General features: G+C 43.0%; 1 protein-coding gene across 4 annotated transcripts in view; it reads left to right on the forward strand.

The window, feature by feature from the left end:
* nfia (nuclear factor I/A) overlaps positions 1–13,838 on the forward strand; it is a 130,209-nt gene that overhangs the window by 85,044 nt on the left and 31,327 nt on the right. For all 4 annotated transcript variants that reach the window (XM_057841428.1, XM_057841429.1, XM_057841430.1 and 1 more), the window contains exons 3-4: positions 3,012–3,077; positions 3,155–3,229. In XM_057841428.1, the coding sequence (XP_057697411.1) occupies positions 3,012–3,077; positions 3,155–3,229 (141 nt within the window). The remainder of the gene's footprint in view (positions 1–3,011; positions 3,078–3,154; positions 3,230–13,838) is intronic.

Consider the following 13,838-nt stretch of genomic DNA (forward strand, 5'->3'; position numbering starts at 1 on the left):
CAGTCAATGCGGTGAGATTCAAGTGAAGTGTTTCACTCTGTTGGCTGCTAATGACGGCGGTAGACGTCCAATTCATTTGAAATGGGAGGGTTGGCAGCGAATGAGCGAACCGCTAACCCTCCCGCTAAAACGGATTGGACATCTACTAGTGATGAACATAATTCAGTTGACGGTAGAAGTATGAATAGAGCTTTATCGCCCCTCCCAATATGGACGCCGTGAGGCGACATTACCATCAATGTCAATGCACTGACTTTATTTCGCTCTGTTGGCTCCCATTGATGACATTAGACGTTCAATCCATTTGAAGTGGAAGGGCTGGCAGCAAGTGAGCACATGTTTATTTGCTGCCAATGGCGACTCTAGACGTCCAATTCATTTGAAATGGGAGGGTTGACAGCGAATGAACCAAGTGCCAACCCTCCCGCCTAAAACGGATTGGACATCTGCTAGTGATGAACATAATTCAGTTGACGGTAGAAGCATGAATAGAGCTTTATCGCCCCTCCCAACATGGCCACCATGAGGCGACATTACCATCAATGTCAATGCACTGAATTTATTTCGCTCAGTTGGCTCCCATTGATGACATTAGACGTTCAATCCATTTGAAGTGGGGGGGTGGTAACGTCTAGAGTCGCCATTGGCAGCAAATAAACATGTGCTCACTTGCTGCCAGCCCTCCCACTTCAAATGGATTGAACGTCTAATGTCATCAATGGGAGCCAACAGAGCAAAATAAAGTCAGTGCATTGACATTGATGGTAATGTCGCCTCACGGCGTCCATATTGGGAGGGGCGATAAAGCTCTATTCATACTTCTACCGTCAACTGAATTATGTTCATCACTAGTAGATGTCCAATCCGTTTTAGCGGGAGGGTTAGCGGTTCGCTCATTCGCTGGCAAGTGAACACATGTTTATTTGCTGCCAGCCTCCCGCATCAAATGAATTGAACTTCTACTAGTAATAAACTCATTTCAATTGACGGCAGAAGCATCAAAAGAGAGTTCATCGCCCCTACCAACATGACCTCAGTCTGGCGGCCATGTTGGTAGGGGCGACCGTCCCATTAAAGTCAATGCAGTGACATTGAAATGAAGTCTTAACTAGCTTGTTTCACCTCACTTTCTGCCATAGATGGTGCTAAACGACCAATCCGTTTGAAGTGGGAGGGGCGGCACCGAATGAACGCAAATTTATTTGCTGCCAACCTCCCGCTTCAAGTAGATTGGACGTCTACTGGCAATAAATGCATTTCAATTGACAGAAAGAGTGTTCATCGCCCCTACCAACATGGCCGCCAGCCTGAGGCCATGCTGGTAGGGGCGACCGTCCCATTCAAGTCAATGGAGTGACATTGAAATGAAGTCTTGACTAGCTTGTTTCACCCCATTGGCTGCCATCGACGGCACTAGACGTACAATCTGTTTGAAGTGGGAAGGGCGGCAGCGAATGAACACACTTTTATTTGCTGCCAACCTCCCGCTTCAAATAGATTGGACGTCTGCTGGCGATAAACGCATTTCAATTGACAGTGTTCATCGCCCCTACCAACATGGCCGCCAGCCTGAGTCCATGTTGGTAGGGGCAACCGTCCCATTACAGTCAATGTAGTGACACTGAAATGAAGTCTTGTTTCGCCTCATTTTCTGCCATAGATGGCGCTAAGCGTCCAATCCGTTTGAAGTGGGAGCGGCGGCAGGGAATGAACGCACATTTATTTGCTGCCAGCCTCCCGCTTCAAATGGATTGGACGTCTACTGGCGATAAACGCATTTCAATTGACAGCAGAAAGAGTGTTCGTCGCCCCTACCAACATGGCCTCCGGCCTCAGGCCATATTGTTTGGAGCGACCATCCCATTACAGTCAATGCAGTAACATGAAATGAAGTCTTAACTATCTTATTTCACCCCATTAGCCGCCATTGACAGAGCTCGACGTCCAATCTGTTTGAAGTGGGAGGGCCGGCAGCGAATTAAAGCACGTTTATTTGCTGCCAGCCTCCCGCTTCAAATGGATCGGACGTCTACTGGTGATAAACTCAATTCAATTGACAGCAGAAGCATTAAAAGAGAGTTCATCGCCCCTACCAACATGGCCACCAGCCTGAGGCCATGATGGTAGGGGCGACCGTCCCATTACAGTCAATGTAGTGACACTGAGATGAAGTTTTGTTTCACCTCATTTCACCTCACTTTCTGCCATAGATGGTGCTAAACGTCCAATGCGTTTGAAGTGGGAGGGGCGGCAGCGAATGAACGCACATTTATTTCCTGCCAGCCTCCTGCTTCAAATGGATTGGACGTCTACTGGCAATAAACGCATTTCAATTGACAGCAGAAAGTGCTCACCGCCCCTACCAACATGGCCGCCAGCCTGAGGCCATGCTGGTAGGGGCGACCTTCCCATTAAAGTCAATGCAGTGACATTGAAATGAAGTCTTAACTACCTTGTTTCACCTAATTTTCTTCAATAGATGGCGCTTTGTCCAATCTGTTTGAAGCGAGAGGGTTGGCAGCATTTCAGTTGACAGCAGAAAGAGCGTTCACCGGCCCCTACCAACGTGGCGTCAGGCTGGCGGCCATGTTGGTAGGGGCGACTGTCCCATTAAAGTCAATGCAGTGACATTGAAATGAAGCGTTAACTAGTTTGTTTCACCCCATTGGCTGCCATTGACGGTGCTAGACGTCCAATCTGTTTGAAGGGAGAGGGTTGGCAGAGAATGATCACATTCGCAGCCAACCCTCTCTCTTCAAACAGTTTGGACGTTTACTGGTGATAAACTCATTTCAATTGTCAGCAGGGCGCATGGAAAGCGCTTTCATGGCTCCTAGCAACATAGCCTCGGGCTGGCGGCCATGTTGGTAGAGGCAACATTCCCATTAAAGTCACATTGTAATGACGTCATAACTAGTTTATTTCACTCTGTTGGCTGCCATTGACAGCCACTGACGTCCAATCTGTTTGAAGCGGAAAACTAACCCTCTTTTGTGCTCGCTTGCTTGCAGAAGGCGGCCAATCGGACAGCCCCGAGCAGTCCGGCGACGCGGACGTCAAAGAGCAGACCGAGAACGGTGAGTCGTGCCGCCGTCGCCTCATTAAGATTGGCGCAAAAAAAGTCATGTGACCAGCTGTTAATCTTGTGTTACAGGTCATTTGGGTTTCCAGGACAGTTTTGTCACGCCGGGAGTTTTTACCGTTTCCGAACTCGTACGAGTTTCCCAAAGTAAGTAAGAAAATGCATAACTGCTGCTACACAAATGACTGTGTGATGGATGGTGCTGGTGGGCGGGGCCAAGCGGGAGGCTGGGGGGCGGAGCTTCGAGTCCGCTGACAGGCACTTTCCAGCATCAGCTATCGACAGGCTGCCATAGATCTTTCCCTCCCTCTCTCTCTCTCTTTCAATCTGAATGTGAGTGGTCCTCTCGCTCGCCCGCTCACTCAAGTGCCAGTCTGCACTTTTTAAAGGTCGTCGTCCTCACACGCCCCCCCCTCGCTCACTCCATTCCATTCGCCGATTGGCTGCAGCGGAAGATGTCGCTTCACGCAAAGTCGTCATAGCGACCACTATTCTGGTATGGCCAAAAATCCAGGCGCGTCAAAGTCATCTTACCGTAGTCATGACGGCCCCAAAATCAAAGGAAAAGTGGCCCAATGTCAACAGGAAGTAAACCCGGAGATGCTTGAAAATCAACAGGAAGTGACATGGCACCTGATATGAACAGGAAGTGACCCATAAATGCCCTAAAATAAACAGGAAGTACCCTTCAAAGCCCCGAAATCAACTGGAGGTCAACCTGAAACGCACTAAAATCGACAGGAAGTGACATGGGACCTAATATCAATAGGAAGTGACATGTGAATGCCCCAAAATCAAAAGAAAAGTGGCCCAATGTCAACAGGAAGTGACCTTCTAGCAACTGGAATTGACATGAGACCTGATATCAACAGTGACCCTGAATTGCCTTAAAATTGACAGGAAGTGAGGCCTAATGTCAACAGGAAGTGACCCAAAGATGCATAAAAATCAACAGGCAGTGGCCCTATATCAACCGGAAGTGACACGGGACATGATATGAACAGGAAGAGACCCAGAAATACCATAAAATCAACAGGAAGTGCCATTTAAAACCCTAATATCAACTGAAAATCAACCTGAAACACACTAAAATCAACAGGAAGTGACTGTATACCTACAGGAAGTGACATTCAAAGCCCCAAAATCAACAGGAAGTGACATGAAAATGCTCCAAAATCAACAGGAAGTGAAATGGGACCTGATATCAATAGGAAGTGGCATGTGCATGACCCAAAATCAAAAGAAAGGTGGCCCAATGTCAACAGGAAGTGAACTACAGATGCTTCAAAATCAACAGGAAGTGACCCACTAGCAATTGGAAGTGACACAAGACCTGATTGCAACAGGAAGTGACCCTAAATTGCCTTAAAATCAACAGGAAGTGAGGCCTAATGTCAACAGGAAGTGACCCAAAGATGCTTAAAAATCAACAGGAAGTGGCCGTATATCAACTGGAAGTGACACGGGACCTGATATGAACAGTAAGTGACCCAGAAATACCATTAAATCAACAGGAAGTGACATTCAAAGGCCTAAAATCAACTGGAAATCAACCTGAAAATCAACAGGAAGTGACATCCAAAGCCCCGCAAATCAACAGAAAGTGACTGTATTTCAACGGGAAGTGACATGGGACCCGATAACAATAGGAAGTGACATGGAAGTGCCCCACATCAACAGGAAATGTTCCAAAATAAACAGGAAGTGACATATAAATGCCCCAAATCACCAGAGATTCACCCAATACCAACAGGAAGTGACATGGAAATGCCCCAAATAAACAGAAGTTAATTGATTTCAATAGTAAGTGACATTTCAGTGCCCCAGATCAACAGGAAATGTTCTAAAACAAATAAGAAATGACATGTAAATGCCCAAAATCAACTAGAGGTGACCTGATACCAGCAGTGAGTGACATGGAAATGCCCCAAATCAACAGGAAGTGATTTGATATCAACAGGAATTGACATAGAAGTGCCACTCATAGATAGGGCGTGCCCTGATTTCAATAGGAAGTGACATGGAAATGCACCAAATCAACAGGAGGTGACCTAGAAGTGTTCCAAATCAGCAGGAAGTGGCCTGATATCAACAGGAAGTGACATAGAAGTGCCAAAATCAACAGGAAGTTACTTGATTTCAATAACAAATACATGAAAGTGCCTCAAATCAATAGGAAATGTCCTTATATCAACAGGAAGTGACATAGAAGTGCCCCAAATCAACAGGAAGTTACTTGATTTCAATAAGAAATGACATGAAATTGCCCCAAATCAATAGGAAATGTCCTTATATCAACAGGAAGTGACATAGAAGTGCCCCAAATCAATAGGACGTGACCTGATTTCAATAGGTAATGACACGGAACTAGCCCATATCAACATGAAATGTCCTTATATCAACAGGAAGTGACATAGAAGTGTCCCAAATCAATAGGAGGTGACATGATTTCAATAGGAAGTGACAATTCCCCAAATCAACAGTAAATGACTTTATATCAACAGGAAGTGACATTAAAAGGCTGTGACATTAAAATGCCCCATATCAACAGGAAATGTCCTTATCTCAACAGGAAGTGACATGGAAATACCCCAAAATCAATGGGATGTTACTTGATTTCAATAGGAAATGACATGAAAGTGGCCCAAATCAACAGGAAACGGTCCAATACAAAGAGGAAGTGGCATGTAAATGCCCCAAATCAACAGGAAGTGACTTAATAGCAACCGGAAGTGACATGAAAATGCCCCATATCAACAGGAAGTGACATAGAAGTGTTCCAAATCAATAGGACGTGACCTGATTTCAATAGGAAGTGACATAGAACTAACCCATATGAACAGGAAATGTCCTTATTTCAACAGGAAGTGACAATAAAATTCCCCAAATCAACAGGAAGTGACCTGATATCAACATAAAATGCCCCGCATCAACAGGAAATGTCCTTATATCAACAGAAAGTGTACTTGATTTCAATAGGAAATGGCGTGAAAGTGCCCCAAATCAATAGAAAATATTCCAAAATAAACAGGAAGTGACATGTAAATGCCCCAAATCAACGGGAAGTGACTTGATATCAATATGAAGTGACAAGAAAATGCCCCAAAATTAATAGGAAGTGAACTGGAAATGCTGTACACCAACAGGAAGTCACATTGGAATGCCCAAATCAACAGGAAGTTACTTGATATGAACAGGAAGTGACATAAAAGTGCCCCAAATTAAAAAAAAAAAAAAAATCTGTAAAGGTTTTTAAAAAATTTAATTAAAGGAATAAACAGTTTAAAAAATCTTATTTATTTCGGTATCTTATTAAAAACTAACAATTCTCCAATTTCATTCATTCATTCATTTTCCATGCCGCTTATTCCTCACGAGGGTCGCGGAGGTGCTGGAGCCAATTTATGGACTACAAACATTTTCCAACCATTTTATTGAATTGAAAAAAAAATGCAGTCGATGCACGTGATTTACTTTGGCGGGCCACGCAAAATGACGCCGTCCGCCAGCTTGACGCTCCTCGGACGACGTTTGCAACTTTTCAATCTCTTCATTATTTCCAATTTGTTTTTTTGCACGAGCGTGAGGTCGATGGAACGGCTAGAGTTGAGTCGGACGCGGCATCAGGTGACCTTGGCGTCGGGCGGCCGTGACGCCATTCGTTGGCAGGCCGGCGGAATGTGTGTGCGAGCGCGGATCAATATTCTATTAAAGCGGCGCACGAGGGGGCGGGGTCAGCGCCGTAGTGTACTTAGTGTAATTGGTGACTTGACGGACTGTGTGCAGCGCGTTGTCTTCATCATCATCATCGTAGTCGTGTCGTGTCGCCGGCTTCCTGTTAGCCGTGTCCAGGGAGAGCCCGCCCACAACTTCCTGTTGTGAGTTCATTTTTGGAACGCTCAAAAGTTTTTGGGGCTAAGCAGCAGTCACTCATTTTAATTATGATTAATCACGGGAGATGAATCGCAGTCTGTAAAGTACTGACTACAACTTCACACTTTTATTTTGAAATGAAATGACCCAATAAATAGAAAGTAACCTGGGAATGCCCCAAATAAAGAAGAAGTGACCTGATATCAACAGGAAGTGACATGAAGTGCCCCAAATCAACAGGAAATGTTCAAAAATAAACAGGAAGTGACGTAGAAATGCTGGAAACCAACAGGAAGTGACAGGTAATTGCCCCAAATCAACAGGAAGTTACTTGATATCAATAGGAAGTGACATGAAGTGCCCCAAAGTCAACAGGAAATGTTCAAAATTAAACAGGAAGTGACATAGAAACGCCTTAAACCAACAGGAAGTGAAATGTAATGCTCCACAGCAACAGGAAGTTACTTGATATCAATAGGAAGTGACATGAAAGTGCCCCAAATCAACAGGAAATGTTCCAGAATAAACAGGAGGTGACGTAGAAATGCCCCAACTCGACAGGAAGTTACTTGATATAATAGGAAGTGAAATAAAAGTTCCCCAAATCAGTAGGAAATGTTACAAAACAAACAGGAAGGGATGTAGAAATGCCCCAAATCAACAGGAAGTTACTTTATATCAATAGGAAGTGACATAAAAGTTCCCCAAATCAGTAGGAAATGTTACAAAATAAACAGGAAGTGATGTAGAAATGCCCCAAATAAACAGGAAGTTACATGATATCAATAGGTGACAGAAAAGTGCCCCAAATCAATAGAAAATGTTCCAAAATAAACAGGAAGTGACGTAGAAACGCCCCAAACCAACAGGAAGTGACATGTAAATGCCCCAAATAAACAGGAAGTGACCTATTATCAACAGGAAGTGACATGAAGTTCCCCAAATCAACAGGAAATGACATAGAAATGCCGTAAACCAACAGGAAGTGACAGGTAAATGCCCCAAATCAACTGGAAGCTACTTGCTATCAATAGGGAGTGACATGAAGTGCCCCAAAGTCAACAGGAAATGTTCCTAAATAAACAGGAAGTGATGTAAAAATGCCCCAAATCATCAGGAAGTTACCTGATATCAAAATGAAGTGACATGAAGTGCCCCAAAGTCAACAGGAAATGTTCAAAATTAAACAGGAAGTGACACAGAAACGCCTTAAACCAACAGGAAGTGAAATGTAATGCTCCTCATCAACAGGAAGTTACTTGATATCAATACAAAGTGACATAAAAGGTCCCCAGAGTCAACAGGAAATCTTCCAAAATAACAGGAAGTGACATAGAAATGCACAAAATGGTAAATGGTGTTGTGCCCCAAAGTAGACAGGAAATGTTCCAAAATAAACAGGAAGTGACATTGTAATGCCCCAAACCAACAGTTATTTGATATCAATAGGAATTGACATGAAAGTGCCCCAAATCAACAGGAAATGTTTCAGAATAAACGGGAGGTGACATAGAAATGCCCCAAATCGACAGGAAGTTACTTGATATAATAGGAAGTGAAATAAAAGTTCCCCAAATCAGTAGGAAATGTTACAAAACAAATAGGAAGTGATGTAGAAATGCCCCAAATCAACAGGAAGTTACTTGATATCAATAAGTGACACGCAAATGCCCCAAATCAACAGGAAGTTACTTGATATCAATAGGAAGTGACATAAAAGTTCCCCAAATCAGTAGGAAATGTTACAAAATGAACAGGAAGTGATGTAGAAATGCCCCAAATCAATAGGAAGTTGCATAATATCAATAGGAGGTGACAGAAAAGTGCCCCAAATCAATAGAAAACGTACCAAAGTAAACAGGAAGTGACGTAGAAACGCCCCAAACCATCAGGAAGTGACATGTAAATGCCCCAAATAAACAGGAAGTGACCTGTTATCAACAGGAAGTGACATGAAGTGCCCCAAATCAACAGGAAATGTTCAAAAATAAACAGGAAGTGACATAGAAATGCCGCAAACCAACAGGAAGTGACAGGTAAATGCCCCAAATCAACAGGAAGTTACTTGATATCAATAGGAAGTGACATGAAGGGCCCCAAAGTTAACAGGAAATGTTCCTAAATAAACAGTAAGTGACATAAAAATGCCCCAAATCAACAGGAAGTTACCTGATATAAGAGGAAGTGAAATAAAAGTTCCCCAAATCAGTAGGAAATGTTACAAAACAAATATGAAGTGATGTAGAAATGCCCCAAATCAACAGGAAGTTATTTGATATCAATAGGAATTGACATGAAAGTGCCCCAAATCAATAGGAAATGTTCCAGAATAAACGGGAGGTGACATAGAAATGCCCCAAATCGACAGGAAGTTACTTGATATAAGAGGAAGTGAAATAAAAGTTCCCCAAATCAGTAGGAAATGTTACAAAACAAATATGAAGTGATGTAGAAATGCCCCAAATCAACAGGAAGTTACATGATATCAAATAGGGGGTGACAGAAAAGTGCCCCAAATCAATAGAAAACGTTCCAAAATAAACAGGAAGTGACATAGAAATGCCCCGAACCAGCAGGAAGTGACATGCAAATGCCCCACATCAACAGGAAGTTACTTGACATCAATAGAAAGTGACATAAAGGTTCCCCAAATCAATAGGAAATGTTCCAAAATAAACAGGAAGTGACGTAGAAATGCCCCAAATCAACAGGAAGTAACTTGATATCGTCAACAGGAAATGTTTTTATATCTATCGGAAAAATTCAACAGGAAGTGACATCATGTAATGAGGAGGAGACCGGAAATGACCCAAAATCAACAGGAAGTCATCTGATTTCAATAGGAAGTGATTTGGAGAAGCCCTCAATCAATAGAAAGTGACCTGAAATCAACAGGAAGTGGGGTGGGGATGCCTCCAAAATCAGCAGGGAGTCATTGGATTTCATTAGGAAACGATGTGGAAATGCCCCGAATCAATAGAAAGTGACCTGAAACCTACAGGAAGTGATGCGATAATGCCCCAAAATCAACAGGAAGTCAACTGACTTCAATAGGAAATGGCCTGAAATCTACAGGAAGTGATCTCATATCATGGGGAGACCTGGGAATTCACCAAAATCGACAGGAAATCACCTGAATTCAATAGGAAGTGGTGTGGAAATGCCCTGAATGAATAGGAAGTCACCTGAAATCTATAGGAAGTGATGCGGAAGTGCCCCAAATCAATGGGAAGTTCGCTGAAATCTATTGGAAGTGGCCCAAATCTATTGGAAGTGAGTTGAAATGAACAGGAAGTGAGGCGGAAATGCCCCAAAAGCAACAGGAAGCGACCGGAAATGAACAGGAAGTGACGCGGAAGTGCCCCGAATCAGTTTGTAGTGAGCTGAAATCAAAAGGAAGGGTGGCGGAAATGCCCCAAAATCAACAGGAAGTCATTTGATTTCAATAGGAAGTGATGTGGAAATGCCCCAGAATCAACAGGAAGTGACCTGACATCAACAGGAAATGAGCTGGAAATGCCCAAAAGACAACAGGGAGTGACCTCAAATCATGAGGAGGAGACTTGAAAATGCCCCAAAATCAACAGGAAGTCAACTGACTTCAATAGGAAATGGCCTGAAATCTACAGAGAGTGATCTCCTATCATGGGGAGACTTGGGAATGCACCAAAATCGACAGGAAATCGCCTGATTTCAATAGGAAGTGATGTGGAAATGCCCTGAATTAATAGGAAGTCACCTGAAATCTACAGGAAGTGATGCGGAAGTGCCCCAAATCATTTGGAAGTTCGCTGAAATCTATTGGAAGTGGCCCAAATCTATTGGAAGTGAGTTGAAATAAATAGGAAGTGAGGCGGAAATGTCCCAAAATCAACAGGAAGTGACGCGGAAGTGCCCCGAATCAATTTGTAGTGAGCTGGAAGGAAGGGTAGCGGAAAGGCCCAAAATCAACAGGAAGTCGTTTGATTTCAATAGGAAGTGATGTGGAAATGCCCCAGAATCAACAGGAAGTGACCTGACATCAACAGGAAATGAGCTGGAAATGCCCAAAAGACAACAGGGAGTGACCTCAAATCATGAGGAGGAGACCTGAAAATGCCCCAAAATCAACAGGAAGTCATCGGTTTGCAATAGGAAGTGATGCGGAAGTGCCCTGAGTCAAATTGTAGTGAGCTGAAATCTTAGGGAAGTGCGGTGGAAATTCCCCGGAATCAATAGGAAGTGACCTGAAATCTACAGGAAGTGTCCCAAATGTGTTGGAAGTGACTTTGAATCAACAGGAAGTGAGGTGGAAATGCCTCCAAAATCAACAGGATATCATCCAATTTCAATAGGAAGTGATGTGGAAATGCCCCAGAATCAACAGGAAGTGACCTGACATCAATAGGAAATGAGGTGGAAATGCTCAAAAGACAACAGGGAGTGACTTCAAATGATGGGAGGAGGAGACCTGAAAATGCCCCAAAATCAACAGGAAATCGTCGGATTTTAATAGGAAGTGACATGGAAATGCCTGAAAATCAACAGGAAGTGACCCAAGTATCTTGGCATCTTCTAGTAAGGTGTGTAAGTGTGTGAGTTTTGGGGGTGAAATTGAGATAAAGCCCAACAAACATGCTAGCAGGCAGGCAGGGGAGAAACAAAGAAGGCAGCAAATGACCCACTTGGCAGCTTGTGGTACCCCCTTATGGAGATTTTGTTTTTTCCCCTCAGACACACACAAACAGTCTTCCTCCCTCCCTTTCTTTATTTCATTCCCGCTTTCATTTCTCTCTTCCTTGACTTGACTTCTTCCTTACATCCATCACTTTAACCCATTGTAGTCCTTTCTTCTTTCATTTCTTTCTTGTGTCCCTCCTTTTTCTGTTTTTGGAAATGACATGGGACCTGATTTCAATAGGAAGTGACATGGAAAAGCCTCAGAATCAAAAGAAAGTGATCCGATATCAATAGGAAGTGACTCAGAAATGCTTCAAAATCAACAGGAAGTGACTTTATACCAACAGAAAGTGACACTGAAAGCCCAAGCTCAACAGGAAGTGACATGGAAAGCCCCAAATTTAACAGGAAGCGAGCCTGAATTACCTTAAAATCAATAGGAAGTGACATTAAAAGCTCCACAATCAACAGGAAGTGACCCAAAAATGCACTAAAGTCAACAGGAAGTTACATGTAAATTCCTTTAATCAACAGGAAGTGACCCGATATCAACAGAAATTGACATTGGACCTGATATTAATAGGAAGTGACATGTAAAAACCCAAAATCAACAGGAAGTGACCCTTAATCAACAGGAAGTGACGAGACCTGATATGACCCTGAAATGCACTAAAATCAAAAAGAAGTGACTGCATATCAACAGGAAGTGACATTCAAAGCCCCACAAACAACAAGAAGTGACCGTATATCAACAGGAAGTGGCATGTGACCTGTGCGTTATTCATAAAATACATTATTGTTATTATTATATCAATAGGAAGTGACCCAGAAATGCTTCAAAATCAACAGGAAGTAACTGTATACCTACAGGAAATGACATTCAAAGCCCAAAAATCAAAAGAAAGTGACTGTATGCCAACAGGAAGTGACATGGAAAGCCCCACATTTAACAGGAAGTGAACGTGAATTACCTTAAAATCAACAGGAAGTGACATTAAAAGCTCCTCAATCAACAAGAAGTGACATGGGACCTGATATAAATAGGAAGTGACATGGAAATGCCTCAAAATCAACAGGAAGTGACTGCATATGAACAGGAAGTGACATTCAAAGCCCCACAAACAACAAGAAGTGACCGTATATCAACAGGAAGTGGCATGGCACCTGATATCAATAGGAAGTGACATGAGATGCCTCAAAATCAACAGGAAGTGACCCAGAGATTTTTCGAAATCAACAGGAAGTGACTCTATATCAACAGCAAGTGACATGAGACCTGATGTCAATAGGAAATGACATGAAAATGCCTTAAAATCAAAACGAAAGTGGCCCAATGTCAACAGGAAGTGACATGGAAATGCCCCAAAATCAAATGCGAGTGACCGTATATCTACAGGAAGTGGCATGGGACCTCATAACAATAGGAAGTGACATAGAAATGCCCCAAAATCAAAAGGAAGTGACCCAGAGATGCTTCAAAATCAACAGGAAGTGACCTTATATCAACAGGAAGTGACATGGAACCTGATATGAACAGGAAATGACCCAGAAATGCCCTAAAATAAACAGGAAGCACCATTCAAAGCCCCGAAATCAACTGGAAGTGAACCTGAATTGCCCTAAAATCAACAGGAAGTGACATTCAAAGCCCCACAATCAACAGGAAGTGGCATGGAAATGTCCAAAATAAACAGGAAGTGACCTTTTATCAACAAGAAGGGACATGGGAGCATATATCAATGGGATGTGACATGGAAACGCCCCAAAATCAAAAGAAAATGTCAACAGGAAGTGACCCAGAGATGTTTCAAAATCAACAGGAAGTGAATGGATATACTCCATTATAGAAAAGAAGTGACCCTGAGATGCCCCAAAATCAACAGGATGTTGGACATGTGCCTGATAGCAACAGGACGTGACACATGAAAGCTTCAACAACAGGAAGTAAACATGAGGAAGGGAATTGCTATTTTGACTTTTATTCTCTTAAAAAGCCAAGAGTTGCCATGGAAGTGCAAAGAGTGCGCGTGCGCGCGCGCGTGCTTGTGATAGATGGACAATGCTGATGTGTGCAGAAAAGTGTTGTGTAGCCAGCAGGTCTTGTCAGGACTCCTCCTCCTTTCATCACGCCCGCCATCCTGCTTTCTGTCAATAAAGCTATGAAGGCAGTCCGCAGCTTTGCGTTAACCCTTTATAGGCAAACTCATTCTTTTTGCTCTTTTCA

The sequence above is a fragment of the Corythoichthys intestinalis genome, chromosome 7 (assembly GCF_030265065.1).
Source record: "Corythoichthys intestinalis isolate RoL2023-P3 chromosome 7, ASM3026506v1, whole genome shotgun sequence".
Taxonomy (NCBI): domain Eukaryota; kingdom Metazoa; phylum Chordata; class Actinopteri; order Syngnathiformes; family Syngnathidae; genus Corythoichthys; species Corythoichthys intestinalis.